The 24,111-nt window shown below is 43.9% G+C and overlaps 1 protein-coding gene across 10 annotated transcripts in view; it reads left to right on the top strand.

The window, feature by feature from the left end:
* The window catches only part of ARMH3 (armadillo like helical domain containing 3), a 233,646-nt gene that overhangs the window by 28,184 nt on the left and 181,351 nt on the right, over positions 1-24,111 (top strand). For all 10 annotated transcript variants that reach the window (XM_066240272.1, XM_066240273.1, XM_066240279.1 and 7 more), the window contains 6 exons: positions 3,659-3,715; positions 3,835-3,981; positions 10,500-10,607; positions 18,666-18,758; positions 19,945-20,019; positions 20,141-20,227. In XM_066240272.1, coding sequence (XP_066096369.1) covers positions 3,659-3,715; positions 3,835-3,981; positions 10,500-10,607; positions 18,666-18,758; positions 19,945-20,019; positions 20,141-20,227 — 567 coding nt within the window. The remainder of the gene's footprint in view (positions 1-3,658; positions 3,716-3,834; positions 3,982-10,499; positions 10,608-18,665; positions 18,759-19,944; positions 20,020-20,140; positions 20,228-24,111) is intronic.

Below are 24,111 nucleotides of genomic sequence, written 5' to 3'. Positions count from 1 at the left end.
TGTACCTGGCATTAAGTTGTATCACTAAATACATTAGCTTTAAGTCTGACAAGAATGATGCAAGAGGGCCATGTAAAAGAAGATGTTATAACTGAGAAAACTAGGGAACATAGCTAGAAGGTGATTTGAATCCTCGTGTCTGACTCTAGAGCTCTTTCTTGTTTAACTTTAACACATAGCCCAGGATAAATAATTCAGTCAAGTAAAACGTCTAACTCTTGACAAAGCCTTAGAGACAAAATTTGATATGCAGAAAATGAATACAGAATTGCCACGATCAGTACAGGTGGTTATACAGAGAAAATGAGTGAATACTAGGATCCTATTAGGGCTCTTTCTGTGTTAAGTAAACTTGGTATACATGTGATTCCTACTTGAGTGAGCTTTGAAGGTGGGAAGTGCCAGCTCCATTAATTCCTAGTTTCATATATAGATGACAAAATGACATTACAGAAGTGTGAGGGTCAAAGTATGACCTTTCCTGTGGAGTTGGACTTGAGAGAAAGAGACTAAATGAGGACCTTATGAGAAGACCAGAAATGTTGCTTCTCTATGTCATCCTCAATTAAAAATCCAGAAGAGATTCCTGGTATATTATTTTCTTATTAGTACAGGAGTTCTTAGCTTATGAAGGCATTAGTTCTTTTTTTTTTTTTCAGAGACATAGAGAGAGTCAGAGAGAGGGATAGATAGGGACAGACAGATAGGAATGGAGAGAGATGAGAAGCATCAATCATCATCAGTTTTTGGTTGCAACACCCTAGTTGTTTATTTCTTTCTTTCTTTTTTTTTTTTTTTTTTCTGAAGCTGGAAACAGGGAGAGACAGTCAGACAGACTCCCGCATGCGCCTGACCGGGATCCACCCAGCACGCCCACCAGGGGGCGATGCTCTGCCCATCCTGGGCGTCGCCATGTTGCGACCAGAGCCACTCTAGCGCCTGGGGCAGAAGCCAAGGAGACATCCCCAGCACCCGGGGCCATCTTTGCTCCAGTGGAGCCTCGGCTGCAGGAGGGGAAGAGAGAGACAGAGAGGAAGGAGAGGGGGAGGGGTGGAGAAGCAGATGGGCGCCTCTCCTGTGTGCCCTGGCCGGGAATCGAACCCAGGACTTCTGCACGCCAGGCTGACACTCTACCACTGAGCCAACCGGCCAGGGCCCCCTAGTTGTTTATTGATTGCTTTCTCATATGTGCCTTGACTGCGGGCCTTCAGCAGATGGAGTAACTCCTTGCTCAAGCCAGTGACCTTGGATCCATCCAAGCTGGTGAGCTTTGCTAAAACCAGATGAACCTGCGCTCAAGCTGGTGACCTCGGGTCTCGAACCTGGGTCCTCCGCATCCCAGTTCGACACTCTATCCACTGCCCCACCGCCTGGTCAGGCTGAAGGCATTAGTTCTTGGTAGTAATTTTAAAAGGTCAACCTAAGATGCCTGACTGGTGGTAGTGTAGTGGTTTGAGCATCGACCTGGGACGCTGAAGTCCCAGGTTCGAAACCCTGAAGTCACTGGCTTGAGTGTGGGGTCACTGGCTTGAGCAAGGTGTCAAGTGGCGCAACTATGAGTTGATACTGCTTCTCTCTCTCTTTCTCTCTCTCTCTCTCCCTCCCTCCAAACCTCTCTCCCTCTCTCTCTCACATGCTAAAAAAAAAAAAGGTTAACCTAAGGTAAAGTGATAGCAGGCAATTGACCTACTACTGAGTTTTGTCATTCGCTTTCCTATAAAGTGGGGGTGGGGGTTATCTTTTTTTTTTTATTTCACTCATTTACCAGAAGTCTCTGACTTTCTAGAATTTCTATTTGAGAATTATTGCTAAGAAATTTTGGATTTTATCACTATTATTTTACTAATCTTTTGGACCAATTTAAGGAAAGAGCATATTAAAAACTGCACAGCGGCCTGACCAGGTGGTGGCGCAGTGGATAGAGCGTCGGACTGGGATGCGGAAGGACCCAGGTTCGAGACCCTGAGGTTGCCAGCTTGAGCGCGGGCTCATCTGGCTTGAGCAAAGAGCTCACCAGCTTAGACCCAAGGTCGCTGGCTCCGGTAGGGGGTTGCTCGGTCTGTTGAAGGCCCGAGGTCAAGGCACATGTGAGAAAGCAATCAATGAACAATTAAGAAGTCGCAACGCGCAACGAGAAACTGATGATTGATGCTTCTCATCTCTCTCCGTTCCTGTCTGTCTGTCCCTGTCTATCTCTGCCTCTGTAAAAAAAAACAAAACAAAAAACTACACAGCGGACTAACTATATATGTGAGGGCAAGTAGAAGCAGTCAACACAGGATGTTGTAAAAACCATGGCAGTTTTGCCCTGACCAGATAGCACCGTTGATTAGAACATCATCCTGAAGTTGCAAGTTTGATTCCCGGCCAGGACACATACAGGAACAGATTGAATTTCCTGTCTCTCTCCCATCCCCTCTCTCACTAAAATCAATCAATCAATCAATTAAAAAAAAGAATAAAAAAATAAACCATGGCAATTTTGCCCGGACTGATGGCTTAGTGGATAGAGTGTCCTCCTGGAGCGCTGTGGTCACCAGTGTGATCCTGAGGTCACCAGCTCAATTTGGGGTCATGGGCTCCTTCCTGAAAGCACCAGTCCCAGCTCTGGTCAGGGCACATATGAGAAGTAATCAGTGGCACAAATAAGTGGAACAATGAGTTGATACTTTTCTCTCTCTCTCTACTTTTCTCTCTCTCTTTCTCTCAACCCCCCCCCCAAAAAAAAAACCCCCACAAACTCACAAAAGCAATAGAAAACCATGGAAGTTTTACTGAGATGATTTAGGTTCTGGCTCCTGCACTTCCCTTTGTGGACCCTTTCTCCTAAAAGTAGGATAATGGTTATATCTATCATATTTGGTTCACTGGGTCATTATATTTCAAGTATGTGAATAGGCTTTGAAAACTGAGCACTGTAGCCCTGGCCAGTTGGCTAAGTGGTAGAGTGTTGGCCTGGTGTGTGGAAGTCCCAGGTTTGATTCCCGGCCAGGGCACACAGGAGAAGCGCCCATCTGCTTCTCCACCCCTCCCCCTCTCCTTCCTCTCTGTCTCTCTCTTCTCCCGCAGCCAAGGCTCCATTGGAGCAAAGTTTGCCGGCGCTAAATATGGCTCATGGCCTCCACCTCAGGTGCTAGAATTGCTCCGGCCAGAATGGAGCAATGCCCCAGATGGGCTGAGCATCGCCCCCTGGTGGGCATGCCAGGTGGATCCTGGTCAGGCGCATGCGGGAGTCTTGACTGCTTCCTGGCTTCTAACTTCGGAAAAATGCAAAAAACAAACAAAAAAAGAAAACTGAGCACTGTACAGATGCAATGGGGACATATAATTTGACTAACTTATTCAGATGATTAGATTAACTTCTTGCTAGAAGAGAAAGATTTGAGGAGATTCTTTGAGCCATTATTTAACTTTTGGTTTAGTATGAAAATGCCTTCTATTTGGGAAAAAAAAAATCCCCAAAATCTGTTGTTCCCCATTACAGTAGTTTATAATGACCAAACTAAAAGCTAATTTTGAAAGATGATTTTAAAAGTTAATTTTCAAAGTCAGTTTTGAAAGGTAATTTTGACATTACGTGTAGTGACCCTTTCAAATGTATTCTTAAAGATGTGGTGTTTAGCTGGGGATATTGAACCTGCTTATCTTCTCATTTCAGACACAGGACCCCAGTAAGTGCAGCCCTCGATTTTGGGAGGAGCTCTTCCTCATGAAGGTAATACTTGGTGGCACCTGTGGATTTTCCTGGCAACCGAGCTTTCCTGGCAACGTCTTCTCATGCGTTTTAGGTGCTACCCTAAAAGTGAACTCGGGCTTTTATTGTTTTCTTGGTAGGTGAATTTAGAGTACCTAGAAGGCAAGCTGGAATCTCTTGATGGTGAGGAGTTAATGAAGATCAAGGACAACATTAATTGCTTATTTCAACGCTGCATTCAGGCTCTGGGAGAGGAACATCCGATTCGAGTTGTCAATGCATTGCAGGTACAAGGCTGGGAGACTGGGGAGTCTTGTTTGAGAGGAGAAAGGAGTTGTAACACATCTGCTAGGACCTGAGGAACCTAGAATTGCCTTTGCATGTGAGGTTTTCTTTTTTCTTCTCTAAGTAATCAAACATCTATGGCATGTTTGTTTAGTCATCTTCAAGGTTAAACAAGTTGACAGTTACAGTAGTAATCCTGTCCATTTGTATAATTTGATCTAGTGCCAGGGCAGATTGACAGAATTCTTACTATTGAGGAAAGGAAGAGATAGAGAGGCAGCTGAGGCAAGGCTTAGTCTACAGCAAAAACCAGAGGAGAGTCTTTTTTTTTTGGTATTTTTTTGAAGTTGGAAACGGGGAGGCAGTCAGACAGACTCCCGCATGCACCCTACTGGGATCCACCTGGCACACCCACCAGGGGATGATGCTCTGCCCATCTGGGGCATTGCTCTGCTGCGACGAGAGCCATTCTAGTGCCTGAGGCAAAGGCCATGGAACCAGCGCCCGGGCCAACTTTGCTCCAATGAAGCCTTGGCCGCAGGAGGGGAAGAGAGAGATAGAGAGGAAGGAGAGGGGGAGGGGTGGAGAAGCAGATGGGCGCTTCTCCTGTGTGCCTGGCCAGGAATTGAACCTGGGACTCCTGCACACCAGGCCGACGCTCTACCACTGAGCAACCGGCCAGGGCAGAGGAGATTTTTTTTTTTTTAATAAGGCACACTCTTAGGTAAGAGGTGCCTTTTTTTTTTTTTTTATTCATTTTAGAGAGGAGGGGGAGAGACAGAGAGAAAGGGAGGAGAAACAGAGGGTGGGGAGGAGCTAGAAGCATCAACTCCCCATATGTGCCTTGACAAGGCAAGCCCAGGGTTTCGAACCGGTGACCTCTGCATTTCCAGGTCAACGCTTTATCCACTGTGCCACCACAGGTCAGGCAGAGGAGATTCTTAATACATATTTTCCAGTGTTTTCTCACTAGTTCAGGAGCTCACAATCTGAGGTGTCAGAAGGTGCTTGACTCCCTGAAATTATATGTAATACTTTATGTGCATATGCATAGTGTTTGTGGAGAGAGGGCTTTCATCAGATTCTCAAAAGGGCCTGTAACTCTGAAAATGTTAAGAATCAGGTGGAGGATTCATTGAACAATTATTTTATGGGTGACTATTATATGCCAACCATTGGGCTCATGGGGATACATTATAGGCTTCCACCATTATAGGCTTCCTGAGAGCAAAGACTTTGATAGTTTCATTCAACACTTTGTTCTTAGTGTGTAGAGTAGTACCTGACAAATATACTGCTTACAAAAATTAGGGAATATTTTATAACTTTATGTTCATTTTGAAATATTTCCTAATTTCTGTTAGCACTAGAAGTCAATTTTAATTTAATTTTATTTATTTTTTTGACAGAGACAGAGTCAGATGGGGACAGACAGACAGGAAGGGAGAGAGATGAAAAGCATCAATTCTTTGTTGCGGCACCTTAGTTGTTCATTGATTGCTTTCTCATTTGGGCCTTGACTGGGGGGCTATAGCAGAGCGAGTGACCTCTTGCTCAAGCCAGCAACCTTGGGCTGAAGCCAATGGACCTTTGGGCTCAAGCCAGCTGCCATGGGGTCCTGTCTATGATCCCAAGCTCAAGCCAGTGATCCCCTGCTCAAGCTAGTGAGCCTGCACTCAAGCCGGATGAGCCTGTGCTCAAGCCTGCGACCTTGAGGTTTTGAACTTGGGACCTCCATGTCCCAGTCTGACGCTGTATCTACTGTGCCACTGACTGGTCAGGCTAGAAGTCAATTTTTATTGAAAGAATTATCAGCAGAGTTTCTAAAATTTACTGTCTGGTAGCTCCAAGGGTAGCCAATCTAGATCAGTAATTGACAGATTTAGGGCAGTGATAGCCAGCATAAAGGATTTTATTGGAAATTTTGGTTGATTGGGTTTAAGTTTCTAACTCACTAGTTAGATCAATTTGTGAGCCCCAATTCTCATCTGTAGAATGTAGAAATTACCTCTTGAGATATTGCCCCACAAAGAAGGTCTGTGTTTATCCTGTAGCTCTTTCAGCCTGTGGCACAGTAAATTCCACCTTTTGAGCATCACAGTTATAGGGGTTCATTGGAAGTTGAAAGTTGAAAATTGTACTTCCTGCTCTGGTCTGTTGGCTCAGTGGTAGAGCATTGGCCTGGCATGTAGAAGTCCCAGGTTCAATTCATGGTCAGGGTACACAAGAGAGGCAACCATCTGCTTCTTCACCACCACCCCCCCCCCTTTTTCTTTTTCTTACTCTCCCACAGCCATGGCTTGATTGGTTTGAGTGAGTAGGCCTCTGGAGCTGAGGGTGGCTCCATGGCCTCATCTCAGGCACTAAAATAGCTTGGTGGCTGAGCAATGGAACCAAATGGCCCCAGATGGGCAGAGCATTGCCCTCTACTGTGCTTGCTGGGTGGATCCCGGTCAGGATTCATGCAGGTGTCTGTCTCTCTGCTTCACTTCCTCTAATTAAAATATATATAGCCTGACCAGGCGGTGGCGCAATGGATGGAGCGTCAGACTGGGATGCGGAGGACCCAGGTTCGGCACCCCGAGGTCGCCGGCTTGAGCACAGGCTCATCTGGTTTGAGAGAAAAAAAAAAAGAGCTCACCAGCTTGGACCCAGGGCACTGGCTCAAGCAAGGGGTTGCTCGGTCTGCTTAGGGCCCACGGTCAAGGCACATATGAGAAAGCAGTCAATGAACAACTAAGGTGTCGCAATGAAAAACTGATGATTGATGCTTCTCATCTCTCTCCATTCCTGTCAGTCTGTCCCTATCTATCCCCCTCTCTGACTCTTTCTCTGTCTCTGTTAAAAAAAAAAAAAAAAAAAAAAAAATATATATATATATATATGCATACACACACACACTTCCTGTTGTGATGGTTCACTGTAGATACACGAATTGTAAACATTTTTTAGTTCAGTGTAAGTAAATTGACATTTTGATGACCAATAAAAATATAGCTTATGATTGTAATAGCTGATACTTACTGAACTTTAGCAAAGTTCCAGGTACTGTTATTAGAGCTTTAAGGAAGTTCCAGGCACTATTCTAATTGCTTTACGGTGTTAATTTACATAGACCTCACAACATCCAGATAAGATAGGTGCTATTATTGTCATTCCCATTCTATAGATGCGAAAACTGAGGCACTGTAAAGTTATTTGTTCAGGCTCACATAGCTAGTAGATAGTGTGGAATGTAATGAATTTAAGTTTTCTAAATTAGTGACTATGTTTTCTTAAAATTATTTCTTTATTCATTTTTTAGAGTGAGAGAGAGAGAGAAAGAGAAAGGGGGGAGGATCAGGGAGCATCAACTCCCATATGTGCCTTGATTAGACAAGTGCAGGGTTTTGAACCGGCGACCTCAGTATTCCAGGTCGACACTTGATCCACTGTACCACCACAGGTCAGGCATGAATTTAAGTTTTGAAGCAATTGGTTGTTATATAGGGACTTAAATAACTTGTAGTTATTAAAAATAATTACTAAAATTGATAAACTATTATGTAAATACTAAATTTAATTTAATTTTTGATTTTTTTCTTTTTTTATAGGTTTTTTTTAATTTTTAATTTTTATTTTTTTATTTTTTATTTTTTTTATTTTTATTTTTGTATTTTTCTGAAGCTGGAAACGGGGAGAGACAGTCAGACAGACTCCCGCATGCGCCTGACCAGGATCCACCCGGCACGCCCACCAGGGGCGATGCTCTGCCCACCAGGGGCGATGCTCTGCCCCTCCGGGGCGTCGCTCTGCCGCGACCAGAGCCACTCTAGCACCTGGGGCAGAGGCCAAGGAGCCATCCCCAGCGCCTGGGCCATCTTTGCTCCAATGGAGCCTTGGCTGCGGGAGGGGAAGAGAGAGACAGAGAGGAAGGAGGGGGGGGGGCGGGGGTGGAGAAGCAAATGGGCGCTTCTCCTATGTGCCCTGGCCGGGAATTGAACCCGGGTCCCCCTCACGCCAGGCCGACGCTCTACCGCTGAGCCAACCGGCCAGGGCCTATTTTTTATTTTTTATACAGAGACAGAGAGCCAGAGAGAGGGATAGATAGGGACAAACAGGAATGGAGAGAGATGAGAAGCATCAATCATCAGCTTTTCGTTGCGACACCTTAGTTGTTCATTGATTGCTTTCTCATATGTGTCTTGACTGTGAGCCTTCAGCAGACAGAGTAACATCTTGCTTGAGCCAGCGACTTTGGGTCCAAGCTGTGAGCTTTGCTCAAACCAGTTGAGCCCAATTGAGCCTGCGCTCAAGCTGGTAACCTCGGGGTCTCAAACCTGGGTCCTTCCGCATCCTAGTCCAATGCTCTATTCACTGCGCCACCGCCTGGTCAAGCTTATTTTGATTTTTTTTAGGTGACAGGAGGGGAGATAGTGAATCAGACTCCTGCATGCACCCAAGTGGGATCCACTGGTAACCCCATCTGGGGCTGATGCTTGAGTACTGAGCTATTTTTTTTTTTTGAGTACTGAGCTATTTTTAGCACCTGAGGCTGACATATTCAGACCAACCAAGCTATCCTCAGCTTCCAGGACCAGTGCTCGAACAGTTGAGACACTGGCTGTGAGAGGGGAAGATGGAGAGAAGGAGGAAAGGGAGGGAGAGAGAAGCAGATGGTCGCTTCTCCTGTGTGCCCTGACCAGAAATTGAACCCGGGACATCCAAATGCCAGGCCAACACTCTAGCCACTGAGCCACGAGCCAGGGCCACTAAAATTAATTTTATTTTTATTTATTTATTTTTTTGTATTTTTCTGAAGCTGGAAATGGGGAGGCAGTCTCCTGCACACGCCCAACCTGGATCCACCCGGCACGCCCACCAGGGGGTGATACTCTGCCCACCTGGGGCATTGTTCTGCCGCAACCAGAGCCATTCTAGTGCCTGAGGCAGAGGCCATAGAGCCATCCCCAGCGCCTGGGGCCAACCTTGCTCCAATGGAGCCCTGGCTGTGGGAGGGGAAGAGAGAGACAAAGAGGAAGGAGAGGGGGAGGGGTGGAGAAGCAGATGGGCGCTTTTCCTGTGTGCCCTGGCCAGGAATCGAACCCGGGACTCCTGCACGTCAGGCCGACGCTCTACCACTGAGCCAACCGGCCAGGGCCTAAAATTAATTTTAACTTTTTTTTTTTTTTTTTTGTATTTTTCTGAAGCTGGAAACGGGGAGACAGTCAGACAGACTCCCGCATGCGCCCGACCAGGATCCACCCGGCACGCCCACCAGGGGCGACGCTCTGACCACCAGGGGGCGATGCTCTGCCCCTCCGGTTGTTGCTCTGTTGCGACCAGAGCCACTCTAGCACCTGGGGCAGAGGCCAAGGAGCCATCCCCAGCGCCCGGGCCATCTTTGCTCCAATGGAGCCTTGGCTGCGGGAGGGGAAGAGAGAGACAGAGAGGAAGGAGGGGGGGGAGTGGAGAAGCAAATGGGCGCTTCTCCTATGTGCCCTGGCCGGGAATCAAACCCGGGTCCCCCGCACGCCAGGCTGACGCTCTACCGTTGAGCCAACCGGCCAGGGCCTAAAATTAATTTTAAATAATGGAAGGTTTCATCAATTCCATGACACAAACTCAAGAACTCTTTTATTTTTGAATATCACCTTCTAGTCTTTGCAGTACAGTTTTTTATAAAGTAGATGGTTAAAAAGCAACAGAAAAAAAGGATGAAAACAGTTTTAGTTGCTGTTCCTCTTTTAATTTCTGGATTTTGCACATATTAAGACTCTGATTTGCCTGACCAGGCGGTGGCACAGTGGAGAGAGTGTCGGACTGGGATACGGAGGACCCAGGTTTGATACCCCAAGTTCGCCAGCTTGAGCGGGGGCTTATCTGGTTTGCGCAAGGCTCACCAGCTTAAGTCCAAGGTCACTGGCTTGAGCAAGGGTCACTCGGTCTGCTGTAGCCGCCCGGTCAAGGCACATATGAGAAATCAATCAATGAACAACTAAGGACCCTCAATAAAGAATTGATGTTTCTCATCTCTCTCCCTTCTTGTCTGTCTGTCCCTATCTGTCCCTCTCTCAGACTCTTTCTCTGCCACCAAAAAAAAAAAAAAAAAGAAAAGAAAAAGACTCTGACTCAGTTTTGGATCTCAAGTATTTTTTTTTTTTTTTGTATTTTCCTGAAGCTGGAAACGGGGAGAGATCTCAAGTATTAGAGCACTTGAATGTCAGATGTGCAAGGAGGAGGTTTTCTTTTTTTTTTTTATACTTGATTTTTTTTTTAAGATTTTATTTATTTATTTTAGAGAAGGTGGGGGAGAAGGAGGGGAGGAGCAGGAAGCATCAACTCCCATATGTGCCTTGACTGGGCAAGCCCAGGGTTTCGAACCGGCGACCTCAGCATTCCAGGTCGATGCTTTATCCACTGCGCCACCACAGGTCAGGCCAAGGAGGAGATTTTGAATTTGCAATGTGAGACTGCAGATCCAGTGCCCTTCGTTTTGAGACTTTCTGTCTAGAAAGAATTCTTTCTCTCTTTTCTGCAGACCTTGTGTGCACTCATTCGAGGAGTACATCAAAAGAATAAGTCTACCTCTGGATTTGACATTATCAACATGCTGATGGGCTTTGACAAGGCGGAGCTGTGCATGAAGGTGAGGCAAATGCTGCAGCTATGACTATGTGGCTGCTTCTGACAGCTGTTCCTGGGTACCATCTGCAGACAGTTAGATGTACTAGAAGATTTGGACTCAAATAGATATAGATGATTGAATTTGGCCTTGAATTTGGATTTTTTTTTTTTTGTACTTTTTCTGAAGCTGGAAACGGGGAGAGACAGTCAGACAGACTCCCGCATGTGCCCGACCAGGATCCACCCGGCACGCCCACCAGGGGCAACGCTCTGCCCACCAGGGGGTGATGCTCTGCCCCTCCGGGGCGTCGCTCTGCCACGACCAGAGCCACTCTAGCGCCTGGGGCAGAGGCCAAGGAGCCATCCCTAGCGCCCAGGCCATCTTTGCTCCAATGGAGCCTTGGCTGCGGGAGGGGAAGAGAGAGACGGAGAGGAAGGAGGGGATGGGGGTGGAGAAGCAAATGGGCGCTTCTCCTATGTGCCCTGGCCAGGAATCGAACCCGGGTCCCCCGCACGCCAGGCCGACGCTCTACCGCTGAGCCAACCGGCCAGGGCCGAATTTGGATGTTTTTATTTTACAGATTTGGTTTATTTGAATAAAGGAAAATTTCAAATTCAAATTGAATTGAGGCATATTTTCTCTGCAGGATAAAGACTGAGCAGTTTATTTTATTAAAAAAAATTTTGTGTCTGAACTGTGGTGGCGCAGTGGATAAAGCGTCGACCTGGAAATGCTGAGGTCGCTGGTTCGAAACCCTGGGCTTGCCTGGTCAAGGCACATATGGGAGTTGATGCTTCCAGCTCCTCCCCCACTTCTCTCTTTCTGTCTCTCTCCTCTCTCTCTCTCTCTCTCTCTCTCTGTTTCCCCCTCTCCTCTAAAAAATGAATAAATAAATAAAAAATATTTAAAAAAAAATTTTTTTTGCCCTGGTCGGTTGGCTCAGTGGTATAGCGTCAGCCTGGTGTGCGGGAGTCCCGGGTTCGATTCCTGGCCAGGGCACATAGGAGAAGCGCCCATCTGCTTCTCCACCCCTCCCCTTCTCCTTCCTCTCTGTCTCTCTCTTCCCCTCCCGCAGCCGAGGCTCCATTGGAGCAAAAGATGGCCCGGGCGCTGGGGATGGCTCCTTGGCCTCTGCCCCAGGCGCTAAAGTGGCTCTGGTTGCGACAGAGTGACGCCCCGGAGGGGCAGAGCATCGCCCCCTGGTGGGCATGCCGGGTGGATCCCGGTCGGGCGCATGCAGGAGTCTGTCTGACTGCCTCCCCATTTCCAGCTTCAGAAAAATACAAAAAAAAAACAAATTTTAAGCCTGACCAGGCGGTGGTGCAGTAGATAGAGTGTTGGGGATGCTGAGGACCCAGGTTTGAAACCCCGAGGTCACCGGCTTGAGCGAGGGTTCATCTGGCTTGAGCACAGGGTAGCCGACTTGAGCGTGGGGTCATAGACGTGACCCCATGGTCTCTGGCTTGAGACTAAAGGCTGCTGGCTTCAGCCAAAGGTCACTGGCTTGAAGCCCAAGGTCACTGGACCAGCTATTCCCCCCACTCCCTCCCCATCAAGGCGCGAATGAGAAAGCAATCAATGAACAACTAAGGTGTAGCAACTATGAGTTGATGCTTCTCATCTCTCTCTTCCTGTCTGTCTGTCCTTGTCTGTGCCTCTCTCCTCTCTCTCTTAAAAATAAAATTTATTGATATTAGAGAGAGAGAGAAGAAGGGAGGGGCGAAAGAGAGGAAGGGAGAGAGAGAGAAAGAAACATTGATTTGTAGTCTCACTTGTTTATGCATTTCTTGGTTGATTCTTTTTTTTTTTAAAGATTTTATTTATTGATTTTTGAGAGAGGAGAGAGAGAGAGAAAGGGTGAGAGAGAAAAATCAACTCAGTAGTTGCTTCCTATATATGCCTTGATTGGGCAAACCTGGGGATTCAAACCAGCAACCTCAGCATTGCAGGTTGATGCTTATTCACTGTGCAGCCACAGGTCCGGCTCCTTGGTTGATTATTGTATATGCCGTGACCGGGGACCAAACCTGCAACCTTGGCATACAGGGACGATGCTCTGACCAGCTGAACTACCCGGCCAGGTTTGAGCAGTTTAATTTATGATTTATATCATGATTATACAGTCTTAAAAACATTTATGAACTTAAATAAAATATACCAAATTAATATACAAGAGTAACTTTAGTTCTAAACTTTAAGCTTTCTTATTTAACACATGATTTTATTAGAATTTTTATTTCTACTGTTTGACCCTTTTTAAAAATAACAGCTGTATTGATGTATGTAATACATATATAATTTGCCCTTTTTTAAAAATTCACCCCTTTAAAGTGTATAATTTAGTGGTTTTTAGTCTGTTCATGAAATTATACAACCATCAATCCATCAATTTTTTTTTTTTTTTTTTTTTTTTTTTACAGAGGCAGAGGTAGACAGGGACAGGCAGAAAGGAACGAAGAGAGATGAGAAGCATCAATCAGTTGCACGTTGCGACTTCTTAGTTGTTCATTGATTGCTTTCTCATATGTGCCTTGACCATGGGCCTTCAGCAGACTGAGTAACCCCTTGCTGGAGCCAGCGACCTTGGGTCCAAGCCAGTGAGCTTTTTTGCTCAAACCAGATGAGCCCGCGCTCAAGCTGGCGACCTTGGGGTCTCGAACCTGGGACTTCCGCATCCCAGTCCGACGCTCTATCTACTGCGCCACCGCCTGGTCAGGCCCATCAATTTTTTTTTTAAGTGATAGCGAAGGAGGGGATAGGTAGGGATAGACCGACAGGAAGGGAAAAAGATGAGAACCATCAACTCTTCTTTGTGGCACCTTAGTTGCTGATAGGTTGCTTTCTTATATGTGTCTTGACTGGGGGGCTACAGCAGAGCCAGTGACCCCTTGTTCAAGCCAACGACCTTGGGCTAAGTCAGCATCCTTGGGCTCAAGCCAGCGACCTTTGGGCTTAAGCCAGTGAACATGGGGTCATATTTATGATTCCATACATAAGCCAGCCACCCTGTGCTCAAGCCAGCCACCCTAGTCTCAAGCTGGATGAGCCTGTGCTTAAACCAGCAACCTCAGGTTTTGAACCTGGGTCCTCCATTTCCCAGGCCAATTCTCTATCCTAGGGGTCGGGAACCTATGGCTCATGAGGCAGATGTGGCTCTTTTGATGGCTGCATCTGGCTTGCAGACAAATCTTTAATAAAAATAATAATGTTTAAAATATAAAACATTCTGCCTGAGCAGGCAGTGGCGCAGTGGATAGACCGTCGGACTGGGATGCGGAGGACCCAGGTTCGAGACCCTGAGGTCACCAGCTTAAGCGTGGGCTCATCTGGTTTGAGCAAAAGCTCACCAGCTTGATCCCAAGGTCGCTGGGTTGAGCAGGGGTTACTCAGTCTGCTGAAGGCCCACAGTCAAGGCACATATGAGAAAGCAATCAATGAACAACTAAGGTGTCGCAACTAAAAACTAATGATTGATGCTTCTCATCTCTCTCCATTCCTGTCCATCTGTCCCTATCTCTCTCTCTCTCTCTGACTCTTTCTCTGTCTCTGTAAAAAAAAACCCAAAAAACAGAAAACAAAACATTCTCATGTATTACTATCCATTCATTTCCTACCACTCATGTTCACGGTTGCGGGTGGCTGGAGCCAATCACAGCTGTCCTCCGGGACAACACCAAATTTTTATTGGATAATACATAATGTACACAGTTCGTTGTATGGCTCTCACAGAATTACATTTTACAATATTGGCGTTCATGGCTCTCTCAGCCAAAAAGGTTCCTGACTCCTGCTCTATCCACTGTGCCACTGCGTGGTCAGGCCACTTTTAATTTCAAAATACTTTCATCACTTGAAAAAGAAAACATGTACCCATTAGCAGTCATTCCCCATTCCCCCTTATCTCTAGCCCTGGCAACCATCTATCTGCTTTCTGCCTGTATGGATTTACCCATTCTGAACATCTCAATATAAATGGAACCATTCTAGCTTCTTTCACTTAGCAGCATGTTTCAAGGTTCATCCATGTTGTAGCATGTATCAGTACTTCATTCTTTTTTATGGTTGATTACTATTCCTTTGTATGAATGTCCCATATCATTTTACTTATTCATCAGTTGTACATTTGGGGTTTTTCAACATTTTGGCTATTATGAATAATGCTGCTATGATAATTCATGTATAAATTTTTGTGTGGACATATGTTTTCACTTCTCTTGGGTATGTACGTAGGAGTAGAATTGCTGGGTCATATGGTAGCTCTGTGTTTAACATTTTGAGGAACTGCCACAGTGTTTTTTCAGAGTTGCTGTTCAGTTTTACAGTTTCACAAGCAATGCATGAGAATTCCAATTTCTCCATATTCTTGTCAACAATAGCTTTTGTCTGTCTTTTGTGTGTATATATACATATGTTTGTTATTGATTGATTTTTTTAGAAAAGGCTATTCAGATCCTTTGCCACTTCTAGATTGAATTATTTGTCTTTTTTTATTGTTGACTTGTAAGAGTTCTTTATATATTTTGGATATAAGTCCCTTTTCAGATATCAGATTTGCAGTGTTTGACACTATTTTGAATGAATGTTCATAATATCAACTTTGAGGAACTTATTTTCTGTCACTAAATTTAAAATAAAAATCTGTGTGTCAAAGAATACCTATAGTGATTAGGTTATTTAAAAAAGTTATGAATAGACAGTTATGAATACAGAAAAATTTAGTACCTGGAGTCCCTTTTTATTTGTTTTTTTTTTGTTTGTTTTGTTTTTTTGTATTTTTCTGAAGCTGGAAACAGGGAGAGACAGTCAGACAGACTCCCGCATACGCCCGCCGGGGATCCACCCGGTACACCCACCAGGGGGTGAGGCTCTGCCCACCAGGGGGTGATGCTCTGCCCCTCCAGGCCGTCGCTCTGTCGCCTGGGGCAGAGGCCAAGAAGCCATCCCCAGCGCCCGGGCCATCTTTGCTCCAATGGAGCCTCGCTGCGGGAGGGGAAGAGAGAGACAGAGAGGAAGGAGAGGGGGAGGGGTGGAGAAGCAGATGGGCGTTTCTTCTGTGTGCCCTAGCCGGGAATCAAACCCGGGACTTCTGCACGCCAGGCCGGCGCTCTACCACTGAGTCAACCGGCCAGGGCCTGGAGTCCCTTTTTAATTCTAGCCTATACAGTTCATGTAATATCATGGTAAAATTCCATGTTTCTTTTTCATCTTATCATTCTAACTATTGCCTATATGCTGCTGATTACTATAGTAAGTCTCTAACTTTAGCTTTATCATCCCCTCAAGAGTCTCAGAGTTGTATATGTACTTGTAAGCACTTACTGAATATACCCACTCACACATCCCTAAATATCTCTTGCTTGATATACTGAAAATGGATCTAATTGTTTTCCTGACATCTGTTCTTTCTCATTCATTCCCTAACAGAATAGGGGCACCTGTCTTATCAGTCCCTAACACCCAAAACCTGGGAGTCATCCTTGACTTTCTTCGTTCTTTTATATTCAGATGATCACCAAGTTCAGCTAATTTATTTCAGCTCATATTTCTCATACCTTTTCTTTTTTTCCTCCCTGTTGCCAGTATTCCCATTATCTCTCATTTTAACTATTGCAGTGATGCCTTCATTCATTCTTCTGACAAGTATTCGTTAGGCTCCTGTGTGCTAGGCACTGGGAATACAGAGGCAAATAAGACATGACAACTGTTTTCAGAAAACTGATAGATTAGTCCTCATCTGTCTCCCTTCCTCCAGGCTTACCATCTTTAGATCTGTCTTCCACACCGACACAGAGGTATTGTATCTTACACTCAAATCTTCATGCTTTAGTTTCCTATCACTAACAGAATAAAGACCAAACTCCCTTTTAGCCTTATAAAACTTTCATGACCTGCTTTTTATTTATTTCTCTAGTCTCATCTCTCACCAATGTGCCTTACTCATTAAACTTTCACAATAACAAACTACATGTATTCAAAAACATACCTGGAGCTATTTTATTCCTCTTGTCTTTGATTATGCCAATGTATGTCTAGAATTCTTTTCCTCCTTAAGTTTTAATTCCTACAGAATTTTCAAAATACAACCCACCTGTGTGGTTGAGCTAATTTCATTCCTCCATATATTATTTCTGTCATAGTAACCATTAAATCAAAACTTTTTTATTTTTCTCTTCCATTAGACTAAAAATACCTTGAGAGCAAGAGTCATTGTCTTATCTTTTTCTTATATTTTTTAAAAAAATTTTTCCATTGATTTGAGAGAGAAGGGAAGGGAAAGAGAGAGAGAAAGCATCAACTCATTGTTCCACTTAGTTCCATTTAGTTGTGCACTCATTGGTTGCTTTTCATATGTGCCCTGAGTGGGGATCAAACCAGCAACCTTGGCATGCTGGGTTGACACTCTGTCCATTGAACCACCTGGCCAGGGCCTTGTTCTATTTTTTTTTTAATTTTTTTTTTTATTATTATTACTTTTTACAGAGACAGAGAGAGAGATTGACAGGGACAGACAGACAGGAACGGAGAGAGATGAGAAGCATCAATCATTAGTTTTTCGTTGAGCATTGCGACACCTTAGTTGTTCATTGATTGCTTTCTCATATGTGCCTTGATTGTGGGGCTACAGCAGACCGAGTAACCCCTTTTTCGAGCCAGCGACCCTGGGTCCAAGCTGGTGAACTTTTGCTCAAACCAGATGAGCCTGCGCTCAAGCTGGTGACCTCGGGGTCTCGAACCTGGGTCCTCGCCATTGCAGTCCGACGCCCTATCCACTGCGCCACCACCTGGTGAGGCGCCTTCTTGTATTTTTGAAACCGCAAAATTTAGCATATAGTAGACTCTCACTACATAGTTATTGAATTGAATTGAAGTAGCTTATTTTGAACCTTCACTTGACCTTTCAGCATGCTAAATCCTTACTCTCCATTCATTTTCTTCCTTCATTTACTGTAAAATACTTCTTTTCTTCTTCTTCTTTCTATTGTCATATCTAAGGGTTTTGTCTTTTGATTACATTGAGTCTAACAAGTGGTTGTTAGTGCAAGTGATAAACTCCAATCACATTGTCTAGTAGAATTGACCAGGATGGATACAAGCTAGCTTTGCTACATAGTGCATATGGCCAGTGATAGCCAGTAGTGATGTTGTCTCCTTGTTTGTTCTGTGTGCTTGCCTCAAGTGGTGTGTTTTCTTTATCAAATAATGAAACTTAACTAGTTTTTTTTTTTTTTTAATTTTATTCATTTTAGAGAGGAGAGAGAAAGGGAGAGAGAGAGACAGAGAGGGGGAGAGAGAGGAGAGAGAGACAGAGAGAGAAGGTGGGGAGGAGCTAGAAGCATCAACTCCCATATGTGCCTTGACCAGGCAAGCCCAGGGTTTCGAACCGGCAACCTCAGCATTTCCAGGTCGACGCTTTATCCACTGCGCCATCACAGGTCAGGCTTAACTAGTTATTAAACTTATTGCTAACCTTGAACTTATTTAATTGAATTTTATTTTCTTTTATTAGTTAACTTATTTATTTTTAGTTTATGTACTTATTATTTAATTAAATTATTCTTATTTTTATTTCCTTTAAAAGTTTTCTATTGATTGAGAGAGAGAGAGAGAGAGAGAGAAAAGCATCAACTCATTCTGCTTAGTTGTTCCATTTAGTTGTGCTTTCATTGGTTGCTTCTCATATGCGCCCTGACTGGGGATTGAACCTGTGACCTTGGCATGCTGGATAATGTTCTAGCCACTGAGCAACCTGGCCAAGGCCTTAACCATTATTACTGACCTTTTAAAAATTTATTTTAATCTAAAGGTTTATATGAGGATGGCAGGCTACAAACATTTATTTGGTAGGATAGAGCATTGTTTTTCTGTGTAGTTATTGTGAAGCATCCCCCCCCAAATAGTTAGACTTAGAAGTCTTTTTTTTCTTTGTCTAATTTGGAAAGGCTTGGACTTCAAGGAATGATATACTTACTTCATTGTGTGTTGTTCACATCACCCTGTGTAACATAACCCAGAATTGGACAAAGACACAGTGCAGATATTATTAGCTATGGTTTAACACTTAAATCTTCTCCTTCTCAGAACTTGATGGAGAGTTTAGATTCATTGCTTTGTGCAGAAGGTTCTGAAAGTCTGAAGAGTTTATGTCTAAAACTTCTCCTTTGCTTAGTGACCGTAAGTAACTCATCTATGCTTCTTTGAAAAGGGTATTAATTGACAGCAGGGGCAAGCTTATTTTGAATACTTGAGCCCAAAGCTAGAAAGGAAAAGAGAAAAATAAATGACCTACTAGGGTATTACATCTGGTGAACTATGTTGCGTTTGAATGTGAAGGAGGAAGTTAGTCGCATGGGCTTTCATTTCCTGGAAGCTGCTCTTTGGAGCAACTGCTGGCATTTCAACCTGTAGGGCGTGTAATATTTGTTACTTTAGAGCAGGGGTCTCAAACTCAACTCAGCATGTGGGCCGCAGAGCAAGATCACAGCCGTTTGGCGGGCCGCACTAGGTCTACAAAAGGCAACTGTTACGCAACACTTTTCTCACTGCAGTTGAAAACAAAAAAAAATCAGTACAACAAGCACAATCGTACATGCAGTTTACTCAGTGTCACAAAACGACCAGAAACTGTAGTTTGCATCACAACTGCTGTTAACTAAGCTAATATCTAGCTAGGATGCTAGAGAAATGAAAAATACAAGTAGGCCCCTAGGCTTACTTAATTTTATCCAAAATATTTTGAACTTCGTGGATTAGTCTGCGGGCCACACAAAATTGTTCGGCGGGCCGCATGCGGCTCACGGGCCGCGAGTTTGAGACTCCTGCTTTAGAGGTACCACTCCTGGAGAACTACTGTTTTCTGGATTATCAGATTTGCCCTCACATCAGTTCTCATTTGGAAACAGTTTTTGTGATTATGAATGTTTTTAATTGTCCTGACTTAGATTCTCTAGCCTGAAGCTGGCCTAGTGGCAGGAGGGCAAGGTAGGGTTCATTTACTTCAGGTGGTTCCCTTTCCCTGCCACTACCTGAAGACTTCTGGATCATAAACTTCTTCCTGTGCATTTGAAGATTGAAACCCAAAAAACAGTTAAGCAAATGTTTGTGTGAGGGTATGAGAGAAACAATGAGAAGTTAAAACATTTAGGGAGTTTTAATTTGCTAATTTCCTCTCCGTCTAGTGTCTATTTTAGTCTCGAGTTTATTTAGGCTCTGGAGGCTTTGGGGAAGATTATGAAAGGTTTAGTAAATATCTAGTAGAAAGCCTTAACATTTCTGTTTCCCTTAGATACTAGGGAGGAGATATAGATGAGATATCAGAGTATCTCAGTGTAGACTTTAAAAAGCCTTTTATTGCATTCAGGTGACAGATAACATCAGCCAGAACACTATCCTGGAGTATGTGATGATCAACAGCATATTTGAAGCAATTTTACAGGTTGGTGAATTCCCTTGTCACCTCTTTCTCTTTCGGCTAAACCACCTCCTTAAATCTTTTCTGTCTGCATTCCTAGGAACTGGGAGTTAGCACTCGCATTCATTTCTGATTCTTGTTACAGATACTTTCCCACCCCTCAAGTCGTAGGGAGCATGGGTATGATGCTGTAGTCCTCTTGGCTTTGCTGGTGAACTATAGAAAATATGAGGTAAGTGAGCCCCTTAATCGATAGATGTTACTCTTCTATAATCTTCCTACATGTGCCTACTCCTAGAAGACTTGGCTTAATGTAGAAGACATGCTCTTGGTAAATGGTATATGGATTCATTTTGATAAACCGAATTCTAAAAATCCTATATTAAATAAATGCATGGGGCAAATGATATAGTTGTTTAAAGGAATACTGTAGTACAACTTCTAATAAAGTGAGTAAATATCCCTTAATATAGTGGTTCCCAAACCCAGCTTATGAGAATCACCCAGAACTTTTTTTTTTAAAGGATTTTTAAAAAAATGTTTATTTATTGATTTTTAGAGAGAGAGGAAAGGGGGGAGAGGGAGCAAAGGGGACAGGAATTTTGATCTGTTCCTGCATGTGCCCCGACGGGAGATCAAACCAGCAACCTCTATGCCTCGGGAGGATGTTGTAACCAAGCATGCTATCCAGCCAGGGCAAAATTTTTTAAAAAGCAGAAATTTCTGGCCATTATTCTCAACATAGTGAATCAGAATTTCTTGGAGGTGGGAAATGTGTGCGTGTGTGTGCATGTGTGTGTGTGTGTGTTTAATAGCCTCTGTTGAGTATGATGATTTGCCAGGATTGAGAACTACTGACCTAATGCATCTGTTTTGAAAGATTGAACTTGATATATTAGATTTCCTTAATGCAGCCCACTTATATATATAAGTATCACTGTTGGTCTGGGGACTCTTTCCGATTTTAATAGAAATTGAAGATAGGAACATATTCATGTTAATTATGGAGTTCTTTTTACCCCTGAATTAATTGGGGACAGATTTATAGGTTTTTGAGATGAAGAGCCAAACTCAGATTTCTACTTGGGTTGGTGTGTCTACTTGATTCCCCTCAAAAAGCAGAATACACAGAAAAGGAAGGGGCTACTTAGGGAGGACCAGAAGCCTCACTGGAGATAGCTTCAGAGTAACAAGGATCATTTGGCACTCAGTTCTGGACACTAGAAGTACTTTAGTAAACCCAGAAGTCAGGAGCTGCATTGAGGCAACCTGACTCTCTTCAGTTAATAAGAAGCAATGCTATGAGAAGTGGGCCTGCTGGGGGGAGATTGTCATTTCTCAACCTCTGGATTTTTTAAAATTTATTTATTTATTTATTTATTTTTTACAGAGACATAGAGTGAGTCAGAGAGAGGGATAGACAGGGACAGACAGACAGGAACAGAGAGAGATGAGAAGCATCAATCATTAGTTTTTTAATTGCGCGTTGCAACACCTTAGTTGTTCATTGACTGCCTTCTCAAACGTGCCTTGACTGTGGGCCTTCAGCAGACCGAGGTATCCCTTGCTGGAGCCAGCGATCTTGGGTTCAAGCTGGTGGGCTTTTGCTCAAACCAAATGAGCCCACGCTCAAGCTGGCGACCTCTGGGTCTTGAACCTGGGTCCTCTGCATCCCAGTTCGATGCTCTATCCATTGCGCCACCGCCTGGTCAGGCAACCTCTGGATTTTTACTTAGTGATATTTGATATGATTCCTAGCCAGGTCAAAAGTGATGTGTAACAAAATCTGAAGCTTATTCTTATACAGAGGGATATGGAAGAAGAGGAGGCTGTGAGAAAGGAATACTTAAAGAAGACCTGGAAAATGTGAAGTAATGTTAATATGTTATAAATCCCAAGAGCTGATTGCTTTCATTGTTTCAGAGGAACTGACCAATGGTGTTTAGGGCAACTAGTAATATGTTAGGTATCACTGATACCTGTTTTACTGGTGATCTGGAGGGGTTGGCGTGGTAGCCATTTTGATCTCTGTCATGCATAATAGCCTCTGGGGCCATATTACAACAGCAAGAAAAATAGCTGAGGAAAAATGCTGAAGATAGTTAACGAGAGTTGAGTTATATGTGATAGGAAGGCATCATCATCAATAATGAATATTTTCCAAACATTCTGCTAGATGCAGGCCGCTCTGAGGTAGTGGTTTGGCTTCTCCAAATGTGAACTGAAACTTGGCTCAGTCCAGGAGGGCTCTCTGAAGTGTCAGTCTGAAAAATTAGACATGACCAAGGAACTGGAGAAAATCATATTTCTGGAGTGAGGCATGCATCTCTAGTCTGTCAGAAGCCCCAGAAGAATTAATATACTAGGCAAGGTCAAGCTGGTGGGCATAATTTATCTGGGCTTTGCAGCTTTTGATATAAGTCATTCACCAGAAACCATTAACGAAGCCTGTTGACCCTGGAGGAGGAAGATATTTGACAGAAGCATGAGGAATTTCAGATGAACATAGCAAGACCTTTAAAAGCTGGTGAAATTTTATGCAAACTAGTATGAGAAGGTGTGTGATGTGGAGAACTGCATTCTAGCTACACCGCAATCAATCCCATGCCCAATGTAGTAAGTCGTAACCTTTCTAGAAAGTACAGAGGGCACCAGAGAGGCTGGGTGTCCAGCTAAACACAGAGAAGGCAAATAAGGTGTTGGGCTTTAGGAATGGAAGTGATAGAAAAGATGTCAGGTAGTAAATGTAAAAAATATGCATTCCATTTTCATCATTTGATCTAAAGAGATTGAGGATGCAAAAAAAAAAAAGGCCTAAGAAAGCGCAGTGAAAAAAACGGTAAGAATGGAATGGTTTAGCTCAAATAAAGACAGAGGACCCTATTAGAGTGACCCCATGATGGCTCACTGAGTTTGTCATTCTGTTTTGTGGCTGAAAAGTAGATCGCCACTAGTTTTAAAATGTGGCCAGCACAACAGGTGCACAGTGCTAAGGAGAACCAGTGTCTGGAGAATAGAAATGTTCACAGCATCGGTCTGCTGGCCTAGTAGGTTGGCTACGTCTCCTGAGAAGAAGTGACTCACTCCCAACTGCTGTCCGTTGAACATGACATTTTCCAGAAATTACAAAATTGTTTATCTTGTCCAGTTGCAAGATGTTCCTTTTCTTTCTCTCTCTTTTTTCTTCCTTAAAGAGCTTCCTTTCAATGTGATAAAAATGTCAAAGGAGAAAAAATATAGTTAATCATTGGGTATTTACTATATGCCAGATGATATGCTAAGGATTTTATGTCTTACTCTCTTTAAGTCTCATAGCAACCCCAAGGGGGAAAATATCACCTCCATTTTACAGATTAGGAAATTGAGCTTAGCTTAATTAGTGTGTCTAACTTGTCACAATTAATAAGCAGAGGAGCTAGGACTCAGACCTTTGCTGTTAGCCATCTTGCCTTTCTTCCAACTGCTTCTAAAGCATATACTATTTTTGGTAATCAGATGATTTTTTTTTTTTTTTTTTTTTTTACAGAGAGAGTCAGAGAGCGGGATAGATAGGGACAGACAGACAGGAACGAAGAGAGATGAGAAGCATCAATCATTAGTTTTTCACTGCGTGTTGCAACACCTTAGTTGTTCATTGATTGCTTTCTCATATGTGCCTTGACCACGGGCCTTCAGCAGACCGAGTAACCCCTTGCTCGAGCCAGCGACCTTGGGTCCAAGCTGGTGAGCTTTGTTCAAACCCAGATGAGCCCGCGCTCAAACTGGTGACCTCGGGGTCTCAAACCTGGGTCCTCTGCATCTCAGTCTGACGCACCATCCACTGTGCCACCACCTGGTCAGGCTGATTCTTATTATTACCTAAAACAGTATACTTTTGGGAACATGAGTGGTAGGACTTTCAACAACTATGCCAAGAAATAGTGGCCTTTTTCTTCCAGTGTTGTTCTCATTATGGTGGCATCTCTCTGTCAGCCTATTGCTGATTTTCTTTTTCAAGCATCATTTGCATTGGATCTCATTTGAAGTCTGTATAGCACCAGCAGGATTTGACTCTTGGTTATAGGAAGAAGTGGAGAGAGCTTTCCTCTGTTAGATCAAGTAACAAATGGAGTGAGT

This window comes from Saccopteryx bilineata, chromosome 7, assembly GCF_036850765.1.
Source record: "Saccopteryx bilineata isolate mSacBil1 chromosome 7, mSacBil1_pri_phased_curated, whole genome shotgun sequence".
Lineage (NCBI taxonomy): Eukaryota > Metazoa > Chordata > Mammalia > Chiroptera > Emballonuridae > Saccopteryx > Saccopteryx bilineata.
The sequence above is the reverse complement of the archived record's forward strand: the minus strand, read 5'-3'. Positions and strand labels throughout refer to the sequence as shown.